The sequence below is a fragment of the Miniopterus schreibersii genome (genome assembly GCF_964146895.1).
Source record: "Miniopterus schreibersii genome assembly, chromosome: 2".
NCBI classification, from domain to species: domain Eukaryota; kingdom Metazoa; phylum Chordata; class Mammalia; order Chiroptera; family Miniopteridae; genus Miniopterus; species Miniopterus schreibersii.
Genome location: NC_138102.1, coordinates 137,679,482 through 137,704,823, shown reverse-complemented (window position 1 = coordinate 137,704,823; position 25,342 = coordinate 137,679,482). Strand labels below are relative to the sequence as shown.

The 25,342-nt window shown below is 44.9% G+C and overlaps 1 protein-coding gene across 4 annotated transcripts in view; it reads right to left on the bottom strand.

Moving 5' to 3' along the window:
- BAZ2A (bromodomain adjacent to zinc finger domain 2A) overlaps nt 1-25,342 on the bottom strand; it is a 35,676-nt gene that overhangs the window by 4,231 nt on the left and 6,103 nt on the right. For all 4 annotated transcript variants that reach the window (XM_081127899.1, XM_081127901.1, XM_081127900.1 and 1 more), the window contains 24 exons: nt 15,731-15,868; nt 13,580-14,173; nt 12,526-12,711; nt 11,696-11,914; nt 10,739-11,215; nt 10,539-10,599; nt 9,397-9,505; nt 9,132-9,233; nt 8,756-8,966; nt 6,414-6,514; nt 6,044-6,109; nt 5,638-5,865; nt 5,254-5,508; nt 4,662-4,876; nt 4,305-4,379; nt 3,918-4,098; nt 3,148-3,207; nt 2,805-2,949; nt 1,621-2,273; nt 1,236-1,458; nt 973-1,128; nt 709-860; nt 263-552; nt 41-173 (listed from right to left, as the gene is read on the bottom strand). In XM_081127899.1, coding sequence (XP_080984025.1) covers nt 41-173; nt 263-552; nt 709-860; nt 973-1,128; nt 1,236-1,458; nt 1,621-2,273; nt 2,805-2,949; nt 3,148-3,207; nt 3,918-4,098; nt 4,305-4,379; nt 4,662-4,876; nt 5,254-5,508; nt 5,638-5,865; nt 6,044-6,109; nt 6,414-6,514; nt 8,756-8,966; nt 9,132-9,233; nt 9,397-9,505; nt 10,539-10,599; nt 10,739-11,215; nt 11,696-11,914; nt 12,526-12,711; nt 13,580-14,173; nt 15,731-15,866 — 5,028 coding nt within the window. In that variant the 5' untranslated portion in view covers nt 15,867-15,868. The remainder of the gene's footprint in view (nt 1-40; nt 174-262; nt 553-708; nt 861-972; nt 1,129-1,235; nt 1,459-1,620; nt 2,274-2,804; nt 2,950-3,147; nt 3,208-3,917; nt 4,099-4,304; nt 4,380-4,661; nt 4,877-5,253; nt 5,509-5,637; nt 5,866-6,043; nt 6,110-6,413; nt 6,515-8,755; nt 8,967-9,131; nt 9,234-9,396; nt 9,506-10,538; nt 10,600-10,738; nt 11,216-11,695; nt 11,915-12,525; nt 12,712-13,579; nt 14,174-15,730; nt 15,869-25,342) is intronic.

Below are 25,342 nucleotides of genomic sequence, written 5' to 3'. Positions count from 1 at the left end.
GCCGGCTCCCCAGCCTTACCAGGCTCTCCCAGCCTCTTACCACTTTATTGACTGACTTCTCCCAGGCAATGGACCTCTCCAGCTGGCCCAGGCACAAGCACACCTGGGCTGCACTCCGACACCGCTCAAGCGTCTGGCGCCAGGCCCGAATGCGAGGGGTGATCTCATATGATCTGGAGGGAGAAAGTGGTGATCTTGGATGAGTAGGATCCATTAAACTTACCCCTTCTTCCCAAGACCAAGAAGGGGGGGAGTCACTCACATCTCTGTAGTGGTGCACTGAGGGGCAGCATTGGGTGTGCTGAGCAGAGCCTTCTCTAGCACAACCTCATGAGCTGGCCAAAGGGGCTCCCGTAGGTACCGCCGCTCCACATTATGCTCCAGGGCAGCCAGTCGCATCACAGCCAGATCCAGAGGGTTGGTAGTTTTACGCTGGGGAGCCAGTCCTTCCCTGCCTCGACCTCTCCAGGTGATATCTTCCTGGGAGTCAGGCAGATGCTCACAGTAGGCCAAGTCTTCACGAACAGAGTCTGGGCTAGGACATGTCCAGCCCTGCAGGTAGGAGAGAGGGATTGTACAACTCCTCATTGTAAAGAAAGAAAAGGTCATGGGAGATCACTTGTGAAGGAGAGACCCAAGGGTTTTTCCCAAAAGATTAAAGACGCCTTCCCTTCAACAACCCCTTACCCAGTGCCAGCCCCAGCGTACCCGAATCTGCAGATCAGACAGGATAACCCGCTGTTCTAGCTCCTCTACCCACTGAAGCACAGCCAGGTCTGTCTCATATGTCTTCTCTTTGGGGGACCAGTTCATAATCCCTTCTTGAAAAGCAGATAACTGACTGGGCTCAAAAATAGAATCTGATAAGACAGAAGGCAGAGCAAAAGGCCCATCAGGTCATTGTCCACAGCAGCAACTCAACATTTACACCTTGGGCTCTTAGCTCTGGCTGGGTCTAACTATCTATCTTACCAGTTAAGGGCCGTAGGCAGACTTCCTTTAAGAAGTCCCTGTGCTTATTTAGGTGTTTGTGAAGTGCCTTCTCTCGGATGCCTCGGGGGTGCAGGGCCTTGAGGGTGGCATCCAATGTCTCAGGATTTCGGATCCACCACCAGCCAGAGCACATCTCTGTGAACAGAGTTCATGTATGCGGGGTGGGGTGGGAACCAGTATGAATCACATGGCCCATATCTGATGCCACTCCTCTTACCCCCATGCACCCCAAGGTCACTCACCAGGAGGAACAGGCTGGGCTGTCAGCTGGTTTAGGTAACGCTGCTCCATCTGTTTGAAGAACTTACTAGGGGGTCTCCCTCTCCGTTTTGGCTGTCCCAGCCCTGTGGGACTCCGTGGTGTTTCACCAGGGTCTCCTGTTCGCCTCTTAGGAGCCACCCCAAGCGAGGGGGTGGAAGAGAGCTGCACTGGGGAACAGGGGTTGGCAGCACTGGGTCTATTAACCTGTGCGTGAGATAAAACATATGGGGATGAGGGTTTTTTCATGTTTATAGGACCCTAATGGCGTCTTATCCCTTCCCCCAATTTTAGCAACAGTCCATAGCCAGGCAATGGAGCCTGTGGCAAGACAAAGTCAAGTGCATACCACTAATTCTGGCTACTTACTGGCTTGGAGGAGACAGGTAGCTGAGGGGAGGGAGTGGGCTGGTCCTCTGAAACTGCAGGGGGTGGTGTAGGGGCAGCATTGCAGGGCATCTGGGCTGAGAAGTTAAACCAGGGGGCTTGAGAATCAGGGTTGGATTCTGTGTCTTCAGGCTCCATCTCCTCCAAGGGCTGTGATGGGGTCGGATCCAGTTTTCCAGGGCTGCTATCAGGTGTGAGGACTGAGCTGCTCAGCAGGGAGCCATGGCTCTGAGTCTGGCTCAGCCAAGACAGGAAGGCTGACTGGCTGAGGTCATGCTGGCTCTGACCCAGAGACAAAAGGGAGCCTTCTGGCTCCAGGAACCCATTATGGGTTGGAGGATGGGACTGAAGCTGGGGCTGGGCATAAGCCTCAAGTGGAGGGGGGGGCTCAGTCTCCGGCTGAAGTTGGGCTTGGGGCTCTTCTGAACCCTGACACCTGACAGGGGATTTAAGGTGCCTAGGTTGCACAGACCCAGGCTTAGTTTTCCGAGGTCTGCCTCGGGCCCGGGCAGGAGAACTGGCAGAGGTGCTGGAGCCAGCTAATTCCCTCTTCAGAGAAAAGTGGGCTGGGCTGGGTGTTGAGTGGGATGCCACTTTTAAGGAATCAGTTTCCTGCTTTATCATATCCTCAGGAACTGTAAAGAAAAGTACAGAGCTTAAGGCATACATAGATATATGGGGAAAGAAAGAGGGTGTACAAACACAGGATATACACTTCCTTTTTCTCTCGGTCTTAATCCCTTTTTTGACATTCTACTGGAACAATTTATATGCCAATAAACACAGTATCTGGGAAAGAAATACTATTCTCCCAAGCAATCAGCAGCAGCAGCATAATTGTAAGCTAACATTTATGAAGAACCAACTATGTGTCAAGCACTATTCTAAGGACATTAACTCATTTTAAAGTTCTCAATACCCCTATGAAGTATACATACTATTATCATCTCCATTTCACAAATTAGGAAACTGAAGCATACAGCCTGTAAATGGCAGAGCAGTTATGTAGGCAGTCTCACGCCATAGCCTATGCCCTTAACCACTATATTATGCTGATTCTCATAAAATGAAAGACACCTAAAATGACTAGGCAAAGGAAAAGGAATTATTTAACTTTTGTTTGATAGGTCTCAATTCAGGCCCCCATGACACATTGACACACCTACCCAAGTTCCCCTCTGTTCCTTCCACAAAGATACCAGCCAAATAAGGTAACACCCAGTAGCGGCGTCTATAACGATCCTGACCCAAGGAGAATGCCCGAAGCATCTGGGATGAGTGAAGCAGCTTTTTGCGAAAGAAGAGCTGACGCTGGGTAGACAGTGGAAAAGGAAGATGAATAAAAAACACATTTCCAGATCGACAGTGGTGACTTCATCCAGTATATGGGAGAAGGGCAATGGCTTTCAGCTTCCCTATAAAATTGATACCATCTGGGCCCAACTCATAAGGTAATCAATTCTCACCCAGCCCATATCTCCAGCTCCTGAGAGGTTAGAAGCACAATACCTTGCTGAGTTTTTCTATCTGGCGTTCTAGCTCTGGGATGCTAGATGCTGTGACATCAACCTGGAGAAGAAACAAGTGGACACTGAGAGAAAAGAAATTATCAGATTCAAGAAAGAGAAATGCACCCCCTGGGCATGGCTCAGCAGCTAAGCATCAACCTATGATCCAGGAGATTGTGGTTCGATTCCCAATCAGGGCAAATGCCCAGGTTGCAGGCTCAATCCTCAGTGGGGGGCGTACAGGAGGCAGCTGATCAATGACTTTCTCATCATTGATGTTTCTATCTCTCCCTCTCCCTTCCTCTCTCTGAAATCAATAAAAACATATTTTTAAAAAAATAAAAATAAAATAAATAAAAAATGAAAATACTTAAAAAAAAAAAGAATGCTAACACTCTCCCCTTCCCCACAGTCAAAAATTCACATATAATTTTTGACTCCCCCAAACCTAAACTACAATTGTCCCTTGGTATCTGCAGGGGGTTGGTTCCAGGGCACCCTGCAGATACCAAAAATCCATAGATGCTCAAGTCTCTTATGTAAAATGGTGTAGAATAATGCATACACTCACACTCTTAACCACAGACTGAAAATATGTACTGTTTTCAATCCACAGTTGATTGAATCCATAGATACAAAGCCCATGGAAATGAGGGGCTATTTACTTTTTAACATCTAAAAAGTGGACCTGCACAGTTCAAACCCATGTTGTTCAAGAGTCAACTATATTCCATTTCTCAACTTCAATTTTCCTTGGTCTATGGCTAGTACCTCTCCATCTCTTCGACCCCTACGGCCATGGACAGCTGCTGTACTCTCCTCCTCTTCTTCCTCTTCCATGCCACTAGTCTCCTCCATGATCCGAGAGCTGCGCCTCCGCCCTAGGCCTTCATCTGGCCCCTGCATCTCTACCTCAGTTCTCCCAGTTCGCTTGGCCAGAGCAGTTTTCAGTCTTGAAATAGAGATTAAAGGAAACTATGGTGAGGAACGTGATACTACCACAAAAGGAACACCTGGAATCTAAGCCACCCTGAGCCCTGGAGTAAGGTCCCAACCCTGGGGAAGGAGCTAAGAGCATCAAGTTCCAGGCAAAAGTCCTGTCTAGGCTTCACCCTTTCCACCTTTCTCTCTGGACCCTACCATCTGTCTTGTCCCTACCTCCGGATCCGGCCTTCAACAATCCACTTGTTTTTCCTGTAGCTGGACATGCTCTCCAGAGTCTTGTCAATCTCACTGCAGGGGAACAGGGAATGGGATTTTGAGGTAGAAGTGGCAGCACACACAAAAAAGAAGGGAAGCTCAAGGGTCAAGGGGTGAAGCCTAGCCTTGATTGAAAAAATGGCAGAGAAAGGCTTAAGTTCTCCAGGGAAGGCAATAAGATTCAGTCCCAAGTCACTCCAGCATCTCCAGAGCATGGCAGTGGATACATATCACCCAAGACTCTCTATGGCTAAACCCCTCCCCATCTGATTCTGACCAAGGCATACTATAACCATCCCCATCCCTGCCCCTCACTTGATGATGAGGGTGGAGCCATTAAGCTCATGTACAAGGAAGGCCAGGACAGCAGCTTTCTGTTGGGGTGGCTGGGCCTGAAAAGGCTGGGTGCGCAGGCTGTCACAGAGGACTGGCTCCACTCCATATGCCATGAGGAAGCAGCGCAGGATCTCAGATACATTGTCTCTTGTCAGTGGGATCTCCGACACCTTTTCCCCCAAGATCTTTAAGGACTGTTTGGAGGAGAACATAATGGAAGTTAAGAGAGAAAGAGGAACAACTCAAGTTGTATGAATCTGGAACAGGAAAATACAGGAGAGAACTGGGGTTAAGGTAGGAAAAGAACGAAAGTTGCCAGGACAAGATAAGAAAGGACACAGGAAAGGTACAAAAGAAAAGGAGTGAAAGAGAAATGAACAAAAAGTAAGCAGATGGAGGTCAGGAAAAAGAAACAGAAGGAAAAAATACAAGGAAAACAAATTATCTCTCTCTTCACTTGTCCCGATCACTTTAGGGAGGGGCTTTCATATGTTTAACTTAAAGAGAAAGCAAAACTGGGACAAAGCACTGGATCCCAGGCCCTCCCAACCTGCCTTGGAAAGGAACCCACCTGACAGTAGGAGGGCAAGCCAGGATCATAGAGTGCAGCCTTCAGGAGCCGCACCAGCAGATCTTGCACCTCGCCCACACTGTCGCCTTGACACAGGAGTCCCTCTTGCAGGACCCCTAAGCTAGGTACATCTTTGGCAGGGTCAAAGCCCAGCACCTTGCCGAAGCTGTGCAGGAACTCCACAATGGTCAAGCAGTCTGAGAAGGCCTCACTAGACAGGACCAGACCAGGGATGCGTGAGAAGTCAGGCAGAGGCTGCAAGGATAAAAGTGGTAAGGGGTTCTGTCAAACAGATTAGAAGACAACAGTTTGGTTATCTAGGAGGTCGTTCCTTTAACTGAAGTGGCCCCTCCAAGACCCAGGACATTATTCTCCCCCCACTACCTGGTGGTCAGTCAGACACATATCCTCTGTGGGCTTCTTCATCTCCTCCAAGATCATCTGCTGCCTCTGCCGCTCCTCCAAGCATCTCTGCATAACCAGTGTTTTATCTGCTTTACAGGCTGGCTTGGCTTTGGCCACCTCTTCCTTTTCCTTCATTTTTACCTTCTCCTTCTTTTCCCTCTTGACTTTTTCCTTCAGTTTTTCCTGCTTTGTCTTTACCTTCTCAGCCTACCCACCCAAAGGAGAGAGGAATCAAGAGTGCCATAAAGATTCCAGTCACCACCCTTCCCTGTTCCCCATCCTCCATCCCAGAGCCCAGAAACATACTATAAAAAAGACCAACTCACATGTCTTGCAAAATCAGTTTGGTGACTTCAAAGTTATACTTGTGTGTACATGCACCTACCTTGGATTTCTTCTTAGCTTCCTTCTGCTTTAAGCTCTTGGTCTCTTGTTTCCGCTTGTTTCTGGCCTGTAAACCATAAGGGAAGTCATTTCTCCTCAAACTCTGAAAGCATCTCTGCTTGGGCTAGGATTCCAAAAAGACAAGGGTGCTGGAGAGGAGAGGTGAGAGATGGGATAAGGGGTTGGCAATGGATCATTTCTCTCACCCTGGAGATGCCCACATTATTCTTGAACAAGCCCAATTCTCTAAATCAAGCCCCCCCAAATTCTAGGTAATCAAGGTGTGCTTGCTACACGGAGGTTGACAGATGTAGGAAAGAGCTGGTTAGCAGGAAATGTTAACCTGCTGTGTAATCTCTGATGTCTCTCACCTGTCCTTGGGTAGTATTCTGACACTCTCCACGTTGTACCTTCTGTTTCATCTTCTTCTTGATTTTATTCATCTTTGCTTTATCCTCCTCATTCAGTGTTTCTGTGAGGACAGAAAGAAAAATAAAGAGTGAGATAGGCAGAACAATCTCTGGCATCCAAAGCAGCACCTGCCTGTCACAAAGCTGGCTTCCCAAGCAACTCCCTGGAGAATCTAGAAGTTTGGTTTTTTAGAGTTCTTTTTCATTTTATTTATTTATTAATTTAGAAGATTTTAAAATTGATTTTTAGAGAGGAAGGGGCAGGAGGAGGGAGAGGGAAAAATACACACATTGATATGAGAGCAAAACATTTATCAGCTGCCTCCTGCACACCCCTACCAGGGATTGAGCCTGCAACCCGGGCATGTGTCCTGACCGGGAATCAAACTAGCAACCTTTCAGGGCATAGAACGATACTCGAACCAACCGAGCCACACTGGCCAGGGCTTTTTTTTTTTTTAAGTACACAGAAGAAAATGTTGAGCATGGTGGGTAGGATGTAGGAGAGGCACCTGCTATGAGAGTAAAACAAAGAACTCAAACGGTATCTCTGGCCCAGAAGTGCCAGCCTCTGGAACAGACTGCATTGCTTTAGAGGACACAATGGCTGAGTAGTCTCAGAGCCTATCCATCTCCTAGGCTAACTGACAAGGGCAGCAACCCACAGACTCATTTTAGAGCAGAGAAAGGAAACAGAAAACCAAACTGCCAGGGAAAGACAGTGGTCTCCAGACTTAGAAGCACTGATTAACCAAAATGTGTGAGAAAGGAAGGGCCCAAGTAATGGACATTTCAGTGGAATCAGATCAACACTGACATAGCTGTCGTTTATGCTCAGTTCCTATGTGTTGCTCCATAAAAAGAACTGAATTTCTTCCCTTTTGGGAAACTGAATATTGAGTGTGATTCTGCAAACAACAGAGTGTTTTAGAATTGATGTTTTTAAATGATAGTACCTATTCTATTCTGGCATAGAAATACTTCCACATTGCACAATAACCTTCTAAATTAGACAGATACTATCTGCAGACGAACCACTATAGGCTTCTATTAAAATATAAGTTACTTGCTCTAGGTCACACAGTCAGAAACTGGCAGAGCTGGAACTCTGAATTAGGAGTCAGAAGACTACAAATTTTTTCAAATTCTTCATACTATATTAGGGTAAATGCAATATTTACTAAAAAATTAGACATTTCCTACCTGTCTGTCACACTAAAACAGTGCCAATTATCTTTTGGATTCAGATATGAATTCTGAACCTCTGTGATGGTGTCAATGAGTAAAGAGTGTATAACCCAAACCAGAGATAAATAAGAAGCTGAAAGATGGTAAAAAGGGCATGAAAGCCCTTTCCTCTCATAACATCTGGGGACTGCCCAAGGCTCCACTAGTAAGAGCAACTCAAGGAATAAACTGGTTGTTTAAAAAGTACCACAAAAGAGCTGGGACCCCGAAGCTGCTTTCCAGGGAGTGAGGAGGTGATTCAGATTCATTCTGTCCAGACCATATCAGCCATGCTCCTGGGAAAGTCAGACATTAGCAATTCATCAACATTTCAGAAACCTCACAGAGCAAGCGGAATCTCAAAGTAAGAAACACCACTGGTAGTTACAAAACATTCATGTGGGCCTGGCCGGGCGTGGTTTAGCGGTTGAGCTTCGACCTAGGATCCAGGCGATCAGGGTTCGATTCCAGGTCAGGGCACGTGCCCGGGTTGCAGGCTCAATCAATGACTTTCTCATCATTGATGTTTCTATCTCTCTCTCTCTCCCTTTCCTCTCTCTGAAATCAATAAAGATATATTAAAATATATATGTATATATTCATGTGGATATAGAGTATACCACAGTAGCAGCTATTTCCAACTGGTGTGCTGTAAGAATTTTTAAAATATGCAGTACCTGACTATTCAGTCAGGGGCACTGACCTCTTTTCCCTCAGATTGTCAAATTTAAAAATGACAACAGCCAACACAATAGCTGTCTGATGTGAATGAGTCAAAATTACACCTATTTTTTTTGTCAGATCAGCAAAAAATATAATTTTTTGGTGTGCCACAGAATTTTAGTAATTAGTTTGTGTGTGCCATGAGATGAAAAAGGTTGAAAATCACTGGCATGGGGAATATGGTCAGTAATATTGAAATAACTATGTATAATGCCAGGTAAGTATTAGAATTATAGGGAGAATCACTTAATAAATTATGTAATTGTCTAACCACTATGCTGTATACCTGAAGCTAACATAAAATAATACTGAATGTCAACTGTAATTGGGGAAAAAAAGAAACTCCACTGTACCTTGGGCCTCCAATTTCTTTAGCAGGCGGTTGTCTGTCTTATTCAACAGCTCAGTGATTTTGACCTTGGGTGGTCGACCTCGGCCCCGTTTCACTTTGGGAACTTCCTTGGTCTTGGCCTTCTCAGTGTTTCGAGGTCGGCCCCGTTTCCCAGTAATTGCCTGAATCCTGGATGGGATCTCCTCTGCTGACAGTTTTATCCACTGCAAGCCCTAAGATAATGCGGAAGACTGTTACAATGGGAGGGAGTCAGCGCTAGCCACCTGGCCCTGTGAACAATTCAATGCCCCAGAACCTCCAAACCCCAAAAGAAAGCTGCCGTTTATCCACCAACCCTTTCTCGGGGACAAAAGTATATTTAACCCTTGGGTCTGTACCTCTGGTGTGTCTCTCTCTTCAAAGAAATCTCCAACAGGCATACGGGGACTAAAGCTGAAGTGCTCACGGCGGACACTGTGTACCACATTGCGGTTCAGGTACTAAAACAGATAAAATGGCATTAATGAAGTCATAGCCCTACCAAACTTTTTGGACAGCAATAGCACAAGAACAGTCCCCAAAGCAGACAATGCCAGCCTGTTGCCACTGGACCCAAGAAAGGAGTCTGTACTTCCTTTAAAAAGCCCACGAAAGCTACATTACCTTGATCACTTCCGGGAACTGTTTCATCCTCTTCCCACAGGGGCCATAATACCAGGTCTCTCCCTGCCATCGGTGACTGCCCTTCTTGATGCGCACCTCTCTCCGCCACCTGCCAGAGAAGCACACGGGCCCTGCCGCCAGGTCACACCCCTACCCACTCTCAAGCCACCCAGGAGCCAAGCCCACTGAGCAGATGATCCTCCCCACTTCTCTCTCACTAGGACTGCATGTAGATGCAAACAGCCTGAGATACAAGCTTGGCTAGGTGGCAGGTATGAGTACCACAAACCCCTTCAGGGCCTCGGGAAAGCAGTATGCCAAACTGCACAAGCCCAGAAAGGCCTCCACCCCTCCCTTTACAAAGTCAGTGATACGAGCAGCCAGAAACCCCCATCACCGATGCCATTCAGGGCAATTACTGGGTTTCCAATAAAGAGGATGAAGACCTAAGGGAATAAAGGCAGAAATGACAGAGGGTGGGGAAGAGTAAACTCATTGCTGACTCCATGAAATGATTCTGAAGGCCAGGGTTTAGTAAAGAACTCTGTTCTAAGCAACAGCTTATTCTAACACTAAGTCCTATCTTTCTCTCAAAATTTAAACAGAACTCAGACCTGGTGACCACAAGGAGCCTAGAGGGGCAGCGGTGGGAAAGATCAGGAAGGTATTCTTACAAGGCCCTTGGTGTCAGCTGGCTTGTTCATTTTGGTCACGTACTGTTCCTGCCCATACCTCTCTGAAGAGCATTAAAAAAAAAAAAAAAAAAAAGCCGATTCATTGGGACTAAGCCACTCCTCATTCACTACTAGCCATAGGACAAGCATATAGGACAAGTCAGCTAATTTAGATATATGATCCCTAGGGTCACCACCTGGGTTTGGAAACAGCAATAGCTATAGCACTCTAAGTAAAAACCTGAGTAGCCACAAGGTGAGGAAAGAATAGATGAGGGGAGGCAGACCCTGAGAGAAAGGAAAGCCTAGGAATCTCATGAGAAACGTTATCATTGCAAATAACTGTCCTTTAATCCACTCTTGTCTAGCCCAATCCTCCCCATCTCAGATGAGGAGCTCCTTTCCCTTCTTCCTGGTCATTCATTAAAATAGTCAAGGTCAATACTTGTAGCAAACTAGAGCATTTACCCATGTTGGAGGGGAAGACGAACTTCCTCTGGTGTAGCAATTCGTCTCCTCAGTACATCACCTTGGGAGAAAAATAGAGGATACCCAAATTAAGAATTCAGCAAAATAATGAAACAGGTCAGTAGGGAAGGGCTAAATACCACATGAACAGAAACTTTTCCTGGAACCAACTAGGGATGGAACAGAATCTGGTCACTCACCACCACCAGAAGTAGTGACGCCTTCTCCAGTGATCTTTCCCAGTTCAGCAGTGGTTTCAGGGAAGCTGCTGACATCCTTATTTGCTGGGGAGGCTGTTGGGAAGACAGCTGCAGGGGAAGCTGTGGTGGATGCTTTTGGGGAGGTCACCGGGGAGGCCGGCAAGGAAACTTCTGAGATTGGTTGGAAGGCTGGTGAGGAAGCTGGAGAGACTGTTGGGAACGCTGCTGGGGAGATTTCTGGCGAGGCTGCTAGGGTGACTTCTGGAGAGATTTCTGGGGAGGCTCCTGGACAAACTGCCAGGGAGACTGCTGTGGAGGCTGCTGGTGAGACTGCTGGTGAGGGTGTTGGATGTAGCTGAACAGTGGATGACTGCTCAGGGACTGGCTGCGTCAGAGGTGCTGGGAAGTCTGAAGCTGCCTGAGTCTCCATTTCTTCCTGTTCTGCATCACTACCATTATTCAGGTCAAAGCCATTATCTAGAATCCAAAGGGACAGGATGGGTAAAGGAAAAATGGTGTCATATAAAACAAGAGAATCTACTCAGTCAAACCTAGACTAAGATAAACAGGGTTACTTCAAGGGCTTTTCCCTAGAGTTGGTAAAAGAGAATTAGCCTCTGGCTGTCCTCCCCAACCATTCATGAAAGTTAAAGGGCAAAGCTGCTGCTGCTGTCACTGTGTGAAGAGATACCTTTTACCTGGAGCCAGTAAGGCCTCTGGCCTCCTTTCCCCTGCAAACTCCAAGTCTCACAAGTCCTTTTGGGCACAGGGCATAAGTTAGAGTGGAGCAGCCTATGTTTTTTAAGTCCCACCACACACTATCCCAAAGCCCCCTCAGCTCCCAGCAAGGTGCTTTCACAGATATCCCACCCCTAATGTCCTATCTATGGAACGTGTTGTGTTCTCTCACTTCTTCCTAGGTAAAGGACTTTCTTTGTCCTACCTCTCCTCACTTACCTTGTAGGACAGACTCCCCAAGGACAGGTGGAGATGTGGGGCTGGCAAAGATAGAGGCTGAAGTTTGACTGTCATCTGCCAGGAGACTGAAGGCAGTGGCATTATTGAGGGAAGGACAATCAAGGGCAGAGATCACAGGGCTGTCCTCAAGAGGCAGCTTGTCTTCTGCATCCATCAGCTCTGTATCATCTATACCATAGAGTCCTCCACTTACTGGCTCTTCAGGGGGTGGAAAAAACAAAGCAAGATTTAATATTTGTTTGAATATATCTAATTCTAGTTCCCACAGTGGGAAAGCTCTTTCTAATAATAAGTTAGGGCAATTTTATAGCCCTCTAATGAAACAGTAAAGTCACCAGGCTATAGGGATCATAAAAGCTTGAAGTGGAAATGAAGGGAAAAGCATGGGCCCTGTAACAACCCACAGACAAATGCAAAAAATTCTAGCATCTATCACAAAATAGGTTTCTCTTATATTTCAGTGGGGTAAAAGATAAATGTTCACTGGCAAATGTCTTCTTTCTACTTAGCAAGAACCCAAACAGCCCAACTGTGTGGTAATAAGTCCCTATCCAGTAAATTATTAAAGTCCAGGGCTCTTGGCCAAAAGGAACATTGGGAGAGAACTTGGGAAATGAACCAATTCAGCTCAGAGTGCAGTTGGCCCAGTCAGGCCAGTGGCAGGAGACTGTGGTCTGCCACAGGAGTATCTGGAAGCCTCCATGACCCAGATTCCCAAATCCTTTCCTGATTTACTATCTATTCCAGGTGGCAAAAGCTGGTTATCCCTCTGCATGGTTAAGTTGAAGGGAGACAGCTTCCAAGCCTACCTGGTGCCAGGGTGTTAAAGGGCTCCAGAGAGACTTCACTGAGGATTGGAGTGTCTTCCAGTTGATCAGGAAGATGTGAAGGATCATCTAAGCAGCTCACTGTGGGGTCAGGGACCAAGACTGAGACTTCTTGGTGTAATGATTCCACAGAAGGGATGGAGCCATTGTAGCCACACATCTTCAGTTCTAGGAAATATCAGGAAGAGCAAAAGTATGAAATAGCACCTTCACCTGGTTCCTTCAGCTATAGCAGGCAGTCAATCTTCACTAGACGGATGTTCATTCTTTCAATATTTATAGGTGCCAGTTCTATGGTGGATACCCTTCACATCAAGATATTCTCAGTAAGCAGAGTACTTACTGAGTACTATTAAAATCCTATAGCAGGTATGGGGTCTGAGACCATACTCCCATCATGTTCGCAGCTATTTCCCCCATTCAGTGGAAACAGGTGGTAAACAGAGAAAACATCTTGTGATTTTACAGGATGGTCACCCTTGTTCTTGGAATCAATAGCAAACTAAGCATTTATCTATTTAGAGGGAAAAGATGAGAGGGATGATGACATGTATCAATGCTAACAACAAAAAGAAAGAAAACTGTGAGCAGACAAGCAATGGTATGCTCTGCCTGCTTCCTTCCCTCCTTCAAGTGCCAGTCACTACTAGGCTTCAGGCCACTTTAGCAGCCAGTCTAATCCTGCCATAGTCAAGTCAAACTGACTTCAATGATCCCTGCTAATGCCCCAACCCCTTCCTATATTTTGGAAAAAGCCCTGATGCAGTGTCTGTTGGGGCTGAAATATGTTTCAGGCTCGCCCACCTGCCCTCTCCAGGCCAGCAGCTCTGCATGAGCTTGAAATAATTTGCACTCCCACTCACGAGCTGGTGCTGCTGCCACAAAAACACCAGCCACTTGGCTCTGCTAATCACCAACATGCAAATCAGCCTCCACTGCAGAGAGCTGGAAAGACAAGTTTTCCTCACCTCAAAAAGCCACTGCCCCCATAGCCCCATTTTCCTTCTCCCAACCAAGCTCACAGGCCCAGTTATACCTGGCTGCTCTTCTTCCAGCTCCAGGCTGCCTACCAAGCCAGTGCCATTCTCTGCCACAACTGAAGTCAGCTCCTTTTCTGCCTCCTCATCAGGATGGATACCACTGGCTACCTCCTGGGAAGGTGCAAAAGTCTGGATGCTGGAGCCCAACATGGGAGAAGTCTGTGGAGAGGTGAAAAAACTAGGGGGTCCATTGGGCATCACCTCAAAATTCTGGTCAGGAAAGGAATCATACAGTTCCTGTGAGTCAAAGTTAAGCCCCATTGGACTCTGGGTACCATTGGCCCAGAACTCTTGGCTCCCAGCTCGAAGGTTAGTGTTGTGACTTGGGGATGAAGGTTGCCGGCTGCCCCCAAGGATGCCGTTGAGTGGGTATTGTCCCCCCGAGAACTGGGAAAGAAGGGGTGGGTCTTTGAGGTTGCTGCCAGGATTGGCGGATGGGTACTGTGAGTAGTTCCAGAGACAGTCGTAGGCCACGTTGGGGTGATGGAGGTGTGAGGTGCTGGAGGAGTGGGGAGCAGAGTTCAAAATCCCTGAAGTAGTAGTGTGAGATACAGTAGATAAGCCATTAACATTCACATCCCCATTCAAACCTGGCAGAAAAGGAGGAAAAAGGGTCAGTTACAGATATGTATGCAAGTAACTCTACCAACTCTACCAAAAGAATAGCTCTGACTAGAAAAAAGGAAGGTGAAGGGGAGGGGATTCCCCTCTGCAACATTTATAGCTTTTTTAGTCTTCAAGGAACACCCAACACAGATGCTCCTGTATATAAGTTTAGCAACTGCTACTGAGACTACTGAGTGGGGGGCTGGGGAGCTCTCCTGGTCTATCACAGGAGTGACCAGTGGCTCCTGCCTATGTTCAGAGCTTTTTGTTTTGTTTAAATTAAGCTATTTGCAGACTCTCTACAGTGACTTGCATTCTTTCCCATCTTCATTCCCTAAAGAAATTTTCCCCTGGAGTGGCATGACTGAATTCTCCTAGCCTCTTTTCCCCAGTGCCTGTTTGGCCCCACAGTGGGACCAGAAGGGACAGCCTCCACCTCACTGGCACATGCAGATTCAGCACTTTGTGCTGGGCTAAGAATAGATTTGCAGTCACCACAGCAGCAAGATCCCAGCTCAGAAGGCTGGGATTGGCCTCTCCCCATAGGCACCAGAGAGTAAGGGGGGGGGATCTCTGCATGACCAATACTGCGTATTTCAGTTCTCAATACCAATGGCAACCTCTACACTGGAGAACAATCAAATAAAATGAACCAAGCTATAAGGACGCTGCAGGGGGGTGGGGGTGGGGGTGAGGTGTTCTCCAGTGAAATAAAGGAGCTTCTATCTACCTGCAACCCCCTTATAAATGATAGGAGGGACAGATGGGAAGTATAAGTTTATGGTAGTATTTTTCTACTGTAAGGAAGAGAAGCATTTGGGCTTCTCTCTACTTCCAAGCATAAAGTACCTAAAACCCAGGCAAGATTAGAGAGGCACTTTGGCAGAGCCATGGTATAGAGCAACAGATAAACCAAATTCAGGAAAAGACCTGATCCTGGCAGTAACAAGTCAATCTGGAATTAGATGTTTCTCTCTGGGGAACTAGGTAAGCATTAAAACTCTCCGTCCCTATCTTCCAGCCTCAAGGATAGGAGGCGGCACAAGCATTTGCCCTCCTTTCTGTTGCACAAACTAAAAGGGAAACACATCCCAACCTTCATCCAACCCCCAAACTCCCCACCCCCATCCTAGGGGTGGCTTCTCCAACTTCTAAATACAACTTCTCATAGGATGGCCCCATTATCTCTCTCATGGGTTTGACCTGGTTATCAGAAGCCTTAGCCATCTCACCACTTTCTGGCAGTAGCCAGGGAACAGGGAAGAGCAGGCTAAGATGAAAAAGCCAGTATATTTATCTAATCCCCTCCAACCTTAAGTCAACACTAGAAGTATTGCTTCCATAACCCCCTAGAACTTGTTCTTAGAAGCTTGATTTCCCTCCAGCAGCTGGAATTCTGAGGATTCCCTCCCTCCCTCTCCTCCTGGCACAGAACTGTTGTGAGGAAGCTAGCCCAGAGGGGATCCAAATCTTGTCCCATCAACCTGCTCTAAAGAAATGATGCCCACTCCCTCCCCATGCCATGTGGCCCTCACACTCACTTTTCCCTTGCTGGGGGAAGTTCATGGGAGACCCGTTAGTGTAGAGGCCCTCCCCTGAGGAGGAAGAGGGTTTCAGTCCTGAGGCAGCAGGTGCAGGGGGAAGGCCAGTAAAGTTAAAATGGTCGTTGGCCTCCATTTCTGTAGGAGGGGAGAGAGGGGGAAAAAAAATACTGCAGGTTAAACAAAGTTATGTCACCTGGAATTTTCTAAAGAGAATGCCCCCTCCCTTCTATCTACTTACCCTTCTCCTGCCTAAGTAGGAGGGGGAGGAAAGAGGTCAGGAAAAAAAGAGGAAGAAACATACTCCTAACCTGGGCAATGACCATATAGAAATAGTCTTTTAAAGTCAGTCTTGTAGAGATAAAAAGAGTGAGAAAAACCAAGACACAAGCCTGCAGGAGTCTTCCCCGTGTTAGCCCTACTCTCTTTTTTCAAAAAAAATATTTTTATTGATTTGAGAGGGAGAGGAAGAAAGAGATGGAAACAGCAATGATGAGAGTCATTGATCGGCTGCCTCCTGCATGCCCCCCATTGGGGATTGAGCCCACAACCCGGGCATGTGCCCTGATTGGGAATTGAAAAGGGATCTCCTAGATCACAGGGCAATGCTCAACTGCTGAGCCACGCCAGCCGGGCAGCCCTACCCTCTTAATTCCCAGCCAAGTTACCCTTCTATGTTAGGTATGAATACCCTATTATAACACTTAATATCCTCCATCCTTTTGGTTTTTTTTCCCTTCAAGGTAAGGCCAGAGTCCCACAGAAGGTTCTCAAACCCATCTTTTTTATAGGAAGCCACAGAAATGGGGGTATTGGCTGAAAAGCATATTTTATATATATCCTGCTTTGTTTTATTATTGTGCTTGAGTTAAACAATTTCCATGTTATCCTATCCATAGCCCTAGATATCTGAAGAAAATAATATTACTTTAGTAAAGGGATTTGAAAAGGAGACTACATTTCAGGAAAGGTGACCATAATGGCAAAAGTATAATCATCTAGCAACATTTCTACTCTTTTTCCTTGGGAAATACCATGCTGTCCAAGAACACAGCTCAGAAAGCATCAGAGGTGGAAAATTTATTAAATAAGAGGATGTCCCAAGGAATATTACTCTACCTACTATGGTTCATAATGTTCTGGTTTTGTGGCTTAAATGTAAAAGGTCATGAAGAGAACAGCTGGATATTTATATTTGTAAAATGCAGTGGCTCACTGGGAGGCAACAGGGTTAAAAAAGCTTTTCATTCTCTCCTGAATATGAGGTGATATGCTACTAGTGAAGCCCTCGATCAGAATAAATTCTCTGATAGAGCAAAGAGAAGAGAAAGATACTGGAAGCAGAAGCCAGAATTACTGGTAGTCTGACATGTCAATCAGACATTTATGATGTATTAGTAGTGCATTCTAATTTGATTTGTGAGAGACATGATCTGTTCTTCATACTGAAAAAGCAGCTCCTTGGGTCACAATGTTTTAAAAGGGCAGCAGAATTCAGGTAGAAAGATGAGGCAATAAACTGACCTAGTGATGTTTTAAATAACTTTTTAAAAAATATATTTCTATTGACTTCAGAGAGAGGAATGGAGAGGGGGAGAGAGATAGAAACATCAATGATGAGAGTCATTGATCAGCTGCTTCCTGTATGCCCCCAACTGGGGATTGAGCCCGCAACATGTGCCCTAATCGGGAATCGAACCATGATCTCGTGGATCCTAGGTCGATGCTCAACCGCTGAGCCACGCCTGGCTGGGATTAAATAACCTCTTTTTTTAAAAAAAATGAATAAATTGGCTAAGAGTATGTATGACTACTGCCCAAGGTTTGCATGTTCCTGACTGAATATGCTAGATAATGCAAATTAGACACCATTAGGTAATATGTGAATTTAACATAATTGTGAGCATGAAATACGAACCCTGTATAGAATACGGCATGATAGCTATAAGACTTTCCAAGCTAAATACCATAATTAGCTCTACTTTCATCAATTTTAACTGAAAAAAGGTTTTGATTGATTTTAGAGAGAGGAAGGGAGATGGACAGAGATAGAAACATTGCCCGGCCAGATGTGGCTCAGCGGTTGAGCGTCAACCTGGGATCCAGGCAATCGGGGTTCGAGTCCCGGTCAGGGCACATGCCCGGGTTGCGGGCTCGATCAATGACTCTCTCATCATTGATGTTTCTATCTCTCTCTCTCTCCCTCTCCTTTCCTCTCTCTGAAATCAATAAAGATATATTAAAAAAAAAAATTGAACCAGTGACCTCTTGGTGCATGGGTCAACACTCAACCACTGAGCTACACCAGCCAAGCTTAACTGAAATTTTAACAAATAAAAAATAAAAGCACCCTCTCCCTTCCTCTCTCTGGAATCAATAAAGATATATATATATATATGTATTAAAAGTATTAAAAGAGATAAAGAAATTTAAAATAAAATAGAAGCAATTTGTATTGTGTTGATTTAAGGGGGAAAAGTCTTTAGGATTAACTTATTTCCACATCTTCACTCTAAAATAAGCAGCAGCCCAGCCAGGCGTGGCTCGGCAGTTGAGTGCTGACCTACGATCTGGAAGATTGCATATCAATTCTCAGTCAGGGCACATGCTCGGGTTTCGGGCTCGATCCCCAGTGGGGAGTGTGCAGAAGGCTGCTGATCAATGACTCTCATTGATGTTTCTATCTCTCTCCCTCTCTCTGAAATCAATATAGATATATATTTTAAATAAATTAAAATAAGCAGCAAATCTAAACCTGCTATGCATCAACGAAGAAACTGAGTCTCTATAAAGAAAGACCTCAGGACCCCCCCAGGATTTTCCTATAGTTAAAGGCCACTCTTCAGCAGTAAGGGATCTGAAAAATAAACATCATGTGATTAATGATCTCTCTGAAATGAAAGACATCAAGGAGGAAAGTTCATTACCTAATTCTCTAGGTTACAAAGCTTACATCACAGACCAAAGAGGACATTCAGTAATTCATTTCAGAAGTCCTAGAAATGCTGTCTGGAAAGCCAATCTCATCTCACCCCCACTATTTTCCTCCCCCAGTTTTATGCACAGCCACACGTCCCCTGGTGTATTTCTGAGACACACACCTTCTTTCCTATGTACACTGGACTATATCCTCCCACTCAAAGAGAGGCCACAGTTCAGTTCATTTTTCCATTTTCTTTTTCTTTTTTTTATCCTCACCTGAGGACATTTTTTCCATTGCTTTTTCAGAGTGAAGGGGAGAGGGGGAAAGGGAGAGAAATATCAATGTGAGACAGACACATCAATTGGTTGCCTCTCGCACATGCCCTGACTGGGGCAGAGCCTGCAACCGAGGTACGTGCCCTTGGCCAGAATCAAACCCGGGAACCTTCAGTCTGTAAGTCAACACTCTACTCGCTTAGCCAAACCACCTAGGGGCATTTTCTTTTTGAATTCATGAAGAAACTAGTGAGTGGCCTCTCTGCTACTCTGGGAGAGCACAGCATTTCTTGTCTCATAAATTATACACTAATAAGAATAAATGGATGGCTCACAGAAATCAGATAAGTAAATGGAATGGGAAGTTATCTACTGCCTGAGATCTGTTTCCCCACTAGCCTCTACTGAAGGGTCATCAGGACCACAATCACTTCATTTACAAGAGGCCTCCTAGAAACAAAATACTCTTTGTGCTGTGCAGTGAGATCAGTGCAACACAGTGGGCTCCAGGTTCAAATCACAGCTCTACTACCACTAACTGTGTGACCCTGGGCAAATCACTTAACGTTGCTGAACCTCAGGGCTTGTAAAGATTAAATGAGAAAATCTATATAAAGGAACTAGCACACTGTCATCCAGCAAGCACTCAATAAATGTTAGCTGTTATTATTAGACAAAAGGAGCAAAGACTGCTTAGTTTTCAAAAAGATAATCAGGGCCCAAAAGGTCAAAATATAATACAAATATAATTTAAATCACTACCCAGCCAGACTTCCCTATAGGCAACTGGACTCTTGATTTCAGATGTCACTTAAATGTGGGATCACAGTATGGGAATGCAAAGAAAATGTGGACAGCTCCTCTCAGCAATAAACCCTGGATTATTTCATTTTAACCTCCCTACCCAAGATGCTTTTCACAATAAAGTCTGAAAGTAAATTATGCCTTCCCGTCTAGAACTTAGTAAGGACAACAGTAAAGGAGAGTGTCTCCCTTTGAACTAATAGGATTTTGGCCAAATGAAAAAAGAAATCAGTCAGTGCCCAATCCCCAGAATAGCAGACAGCTCTCATGACCAGGAAGTACAATCAGGCCAATACCCAGCCCAGTCCCAGTAGTATGTAAATGGATCTCTTAAGAACCTCTATACTTCGTTTATGAGTTAAGGGATGGTACCCCTTAAGCCTGAAGCAGTAAAGCAAAGCCCTTGCCACATGGCCAAATAGACTGCTTTTCTCTCAGCTGTAACTGAAGAATTACTACTGTGTGGACCTGAGACATGGTTTTAACAAAAAAAGGCTGACAATGCACAAAGTGTTGAAATAAACATTACAGATTTCAACACTTTTGCAGGTGCCCTGACCAATCCTAACACTCAGACCTCTGAAGCTACCCACAGAAAGGCAAGACACATTAACACCATCCAGCTATACACTTTGGTTTGTTTGTTCCATATAGTATACGAAAATTTCACACATAGGTTTCTAATTCTTTTTTTTTTTTTTAAGGGGTGGGGAGAGATTTCAAATGTTTATCTTTACTAAACAACAAAAGCAAGTTTTGCTGTATGGTAAATAAATCACAACACTATGTTTTAGCTTTATAGTTGTGAATGTTATGAAGACTATTTCTCAACTCCACACATCTCTGGATTCATCCACCAGACTCTAATAGGGTAGTTTCCAATCAGGGTGATTTTGCCCCCTGGGTATTTACTAATGACAAAAGGTGTATGTTACTGGTATCTAGTAAGTAGAAACTAGGTGTGCTTCTAATGACCCTGCCAATACACAAGACAGCCCTCAACAAAGAATCATCTGGCACAAGATATCAATAGAGCCAAGGCTGAAAAATCCTGCTCAAATATAAAAGCTGCCCATTCCCCATTCCTACCCCACACCCTGGGGAAGTTTCAAAAGTTTTCACTATTCCCAGTTCCTGATGCTGCAAACAAGGATGCTTTGACTTTTGTATCTAAAAAACCCCTCCCTGGCTAAGCTGTCTTCCTTTACCAATACTGAGTTCTAAGTGCCAAGCCACAAAATTGACATGCCTTCTTCCCCACAGCCCATTCTGACAGTTCTGGTAAAAATCTTCCCTTCAAACTCTTACTCAGACTACAGCATGTACTGTATGAGGCTTATTCCCTCAAAATGTCCTTTTCTTAACCCCCTTTCCTAGTCAGGACAGCAAAGCAGGAGGAAGATGATGAAAGATGATTTTGGGGGGGGGGCAACTGCCATGTCCAAGCTGCTCAGGAGAATACAAAGATGACTGTTCTGTCCTGATTTCTTCTAAACAATGTAGGCTCTACAACATCAATCAGATACTAAGTTCTACCCTTGTATCTCCAGCACCTAATTTAGTGCTAAGCACATAATAGAACCAAAGGAAATATGTATTTGTCAAACCCACAGACTGAACAAATAAATGAATAGATCTTTTCTGCCAGCTTACTCATCCAATAAAGCTTGTGGTTTTTGCTCCTACTATTCTCAGAGAACCGATAAATTCTGCTTCATTATTAATAGAGATGACAATTTCTAGAGGAAGAAAGGCCCCAAATCTTGACTTATTTTAGACAGCTGTCCCCTGCAGAAAATAAGGCAAGGAAACAGAAGTATTGAGAGTGTAAAAAGGCAATAAATTTAAGCTCTAAATTAGTAAAATGTTCTGCTTGATTTAAATACTCAAGAAACAGAATAGGTTTTAAAATATTTGTTGACTGAATAAAAGAACCATATCACAATCTAGGCTAAGTGTTGTCACAGTTCTGGTCACTTCTATGCCTCTAAAATTGCCGGACACTAAAAACCACACTCCAGAGGTTGTAAAAGGTTATTTCTCTCTTTAAGCTGATTGATTTTCAGAAATTCAGCTGTAACAGTTAAGGACTCCATTCTTTCCAACAAGAAGATATCCCCCAGCCCAAAAAAACCTGAGCTGAGCATGCAGGTTAAAGATTCCAATCCCAGGAAACCGAAAGTAGTGACAGCACCTGTCTCTTAAAAACCCTCATGTTTGCCCAGCCGGCATGATTCAGTGGTTGAGCATCAACCTATGATCCAGGAGATCGAGGTTCGATTCCCGGTCAGGGCATATGCATGGGTTGCCAGCTCAATCCCCAGTGGGGAGCATGCAGGAGCCAGCTAATCAATGACTCCCTCATCGTTGATGTTTCTATCTTTTTCTCTCTCTCCCTCTCCCTTCTTCCTCTCTCTGAAATCAATAGACATATTTAAAAAACAAAACAACCCCTCGTGTTTTATTAGTCTTCTGATGAATTTTTGCTAAGGTTACATTATCCTTTTAGTCTGTAAAATACCCTCTTAATTATTCCTTACAACTCGGAGGACAAAAGACTCAGTAACACAATAACACAATTCTACTTTTATTGTCAGTGACCCAATCCAAGGACAAACTCCAAAGCTCTTTAAAGCTTTTTGTTTTGCAGAATTTTATAAATTTAAAAATTATGCAGACTGTCAAGCTGGTGAAAAGTGGTCCTACTGAGCCATGTGTAACAATGCTGATAAAGTATTAATCTTGGGCTATGAGGTATATGAGGACAACCATGTTGCAAGAAACAAATTGGGAAGATTATTTACCCCAGGAAAAAAACTTCAAGAGTTTTATTTATTTATTTTTTAAAAAAATATATCTTTATTGATTTCAGAGAGAGGAAGGGAGAGAGAGATAGAAACATCAATGATGAGAGTCATTGATTGGCTGCCTCCTGCACGCCCCCTACTGGGGATCGAGCCTGCAACCCGGGCATGTGCCCTGACCGGGAATCGAACCCCGATCACCTGGATCCTAGGTCGACGCTCAACTGCTGAGCCATGCCCGGCCGGGCATGAGTTTTATACTTTACTCTGTGTCCTAGGACATAAAAATGTTGGCTCACTGAACACATCTCACACAAGGTCAAACATCACATCAGTTACTGGACTAACTTCCACACTATTTTAACAGTAAAAGAATATAGCAGACCACTTCTGACGTGATGTGATAAAAAGGTCAACAGCAGCAAGACACAGTAACCCTAACAAGCTTTTCTTCTCTCTTGACAACACCTGATTCCAGAACCACAAGACTGCAAGGTTAACTCTCTCAGGGCATTCTAGATTTCTGACTGGCTCTGAGGTCAGCCCACCTAGTTCTATCTATACCTCAATTTTTTTCTCTTTAGAGAGAGAAAAGCGGGGGGGGGGCAATATTAAGCAATCTACTTTTTTTTAATGTTTTTACTGATTTCAGAGAGAGGAAGGGAGAGGAATAGAGACAGAAACATCAATGATGTGAGAGAATCATCAATCAGCTGCCTCCTGCATGCCCCCTACTGGGGATCCAGCACGCAACCTCGCACTGCCCTAATCAGGGATGGAAACCTGACTTCCAGGTTCATGGGTCCACTCTCAACCACTGAGCCACAGCGACAGGCAAGAAATCTACTTGATAGAAAAATGCATCCATTTTACAAGAAAGCCATGAAAGCCTTGTTTCATTCAGCTTTCTGATCAATCATGTATCAAATGAAGTCAATATCTACTTTCTCAAAATCAACTTCTATTTCTTTTAAAGAGTCCAAAGAATGGAGTGATCTTTCTCCTTCACTCTTTTAACTCCAACAGGGAAAAATCAATGTACTATTCTGTCATGTCCCAATTTAGATAAACACAGATTGAAGAAAAGGGAACTTAAAGTCAGTATCAAATCAACCCTATCAGAAAGCAACTCAAACCAGCCAGTCAAGCAGAGGCAAGAAAAAGGACAATGACACGAGACTTGTTTTTACTGTTTCCAGAATATCAACCCCCAACGGCCCCAGTGAAAAAAGCACCACACTATCAGATAATCATATGTCTATCTGTTCCTATCCTGGACCTTTATTCTAGGAATCTACAATTCAGGTACGAAGTTTGTGACTGGAAAATTATGAAAAGTTTTGATCTCAATACCTCATCTCTCAAAATATAAAATCCTGTGGCCACTCATCTTTAACCAAACCCAGTGTCTAACAAAGTGCCTGTGGACACAGTATACACAGTCCATCACTATATACTGTAGTAGAAATATCCTGGAGTTATCAGGTGAAAGAAAGAGAAAATCTGGACACATGACTGCACAAAAACAGAGGAAAAGTATAGCACTCTCCAAGAAGGGTAATAACAGAGAAGATGTCTTTTATGGGCTGAAGAGTAAGTCACATGATAGCTAACTCCCCTAATTAGTTGATTCTGCAGAAGGTAAACTCTCCAACACCTTGTCAACTAACAGGCTTCCCACAGAGACTATCCTTAGGCTACAATCACCAGTGAGGAACAAGCCCACCATCCTCACTCTGCAAATCAGTCTCTACCCCAACACACACAGTTAATCCCACTCACAGTTAATCTTCCCCATTCCCTCCTCTTCTTCCACCTCTCAGTATCCACCCTTCACCTCAGAAGCTCACTTGCTCAGGTGCTCTGCACTACATAAACTATCATAGAACATATTAAGTAGGGTTCCAGAAAGCCACTCCTCTCATGCCACAAAAGATCCCAAGTCCTCCTGGCAGTTCCCTTGCTGAGGGAATTTGCATCACTTGTGTTGAAAGTGTAGCCCTGCTGGTGGATGACTGAGTTTGCTACTCTATGACCTCCAACTCAAGGGGAAAAAAAAATCAAGACAGGGAAACAGAAATGCTCTGGAGGGGATATTGGGATCAGTGGGTCAACAGCAGTGACTACTTCCAGTTGACAAATTAAGTTTCAAAAAAAAAAAAAAAAAAAGTCGAACGAAAGGGCTCTCATACCACATGGTTGGCAGGATCCAAGCCTGCACAGAAGGCCTCAGAAAATGAAACCAAATCTGATTAAAATGGACATTTCAAAACAAGAGACGCCGCAGCAAACGCACAGCTGCCATTTCCCGGCCACTTCCTGCGGGAGGCTTGGGGGAGGGGCTGTTTGTGTACAGATGGAGGTGGAATCTACCCCCCTATCGTCACCCCCCCAAAGATGCAAATCTCTCACTCCAACAAATCCTACAAAGGATGACTGCAACTGGCATTGCCTTCCGCTAAAAATTGGGAACATCAGGAAAGAAAGGGATGATGCGGGATTATCTTTTTCCGCCACGGAAATGGGGATCCCCCTTGGAAAGGAATCCCTCTTTATTCTTCCCTTAGGTCCCTAAGGCCAGCTCAAATGCGGATGCTTCAGCATTAGCCCTATCAACCCAGGTCCTGCGGTGGGGGATTCTCACGGGACTCGAGGGCCTCAAGCCAAGCACAGCACCACTCCAGAAATGCCCTCTCCTGTTGGCCACGCTCATGAGAACGTATACACATACACACACCCCCAAGGGAGACACCCTGAGACCCCTGGAAACCCCATCTACCCTCCACTCACAGCTGCCAAAACGCCC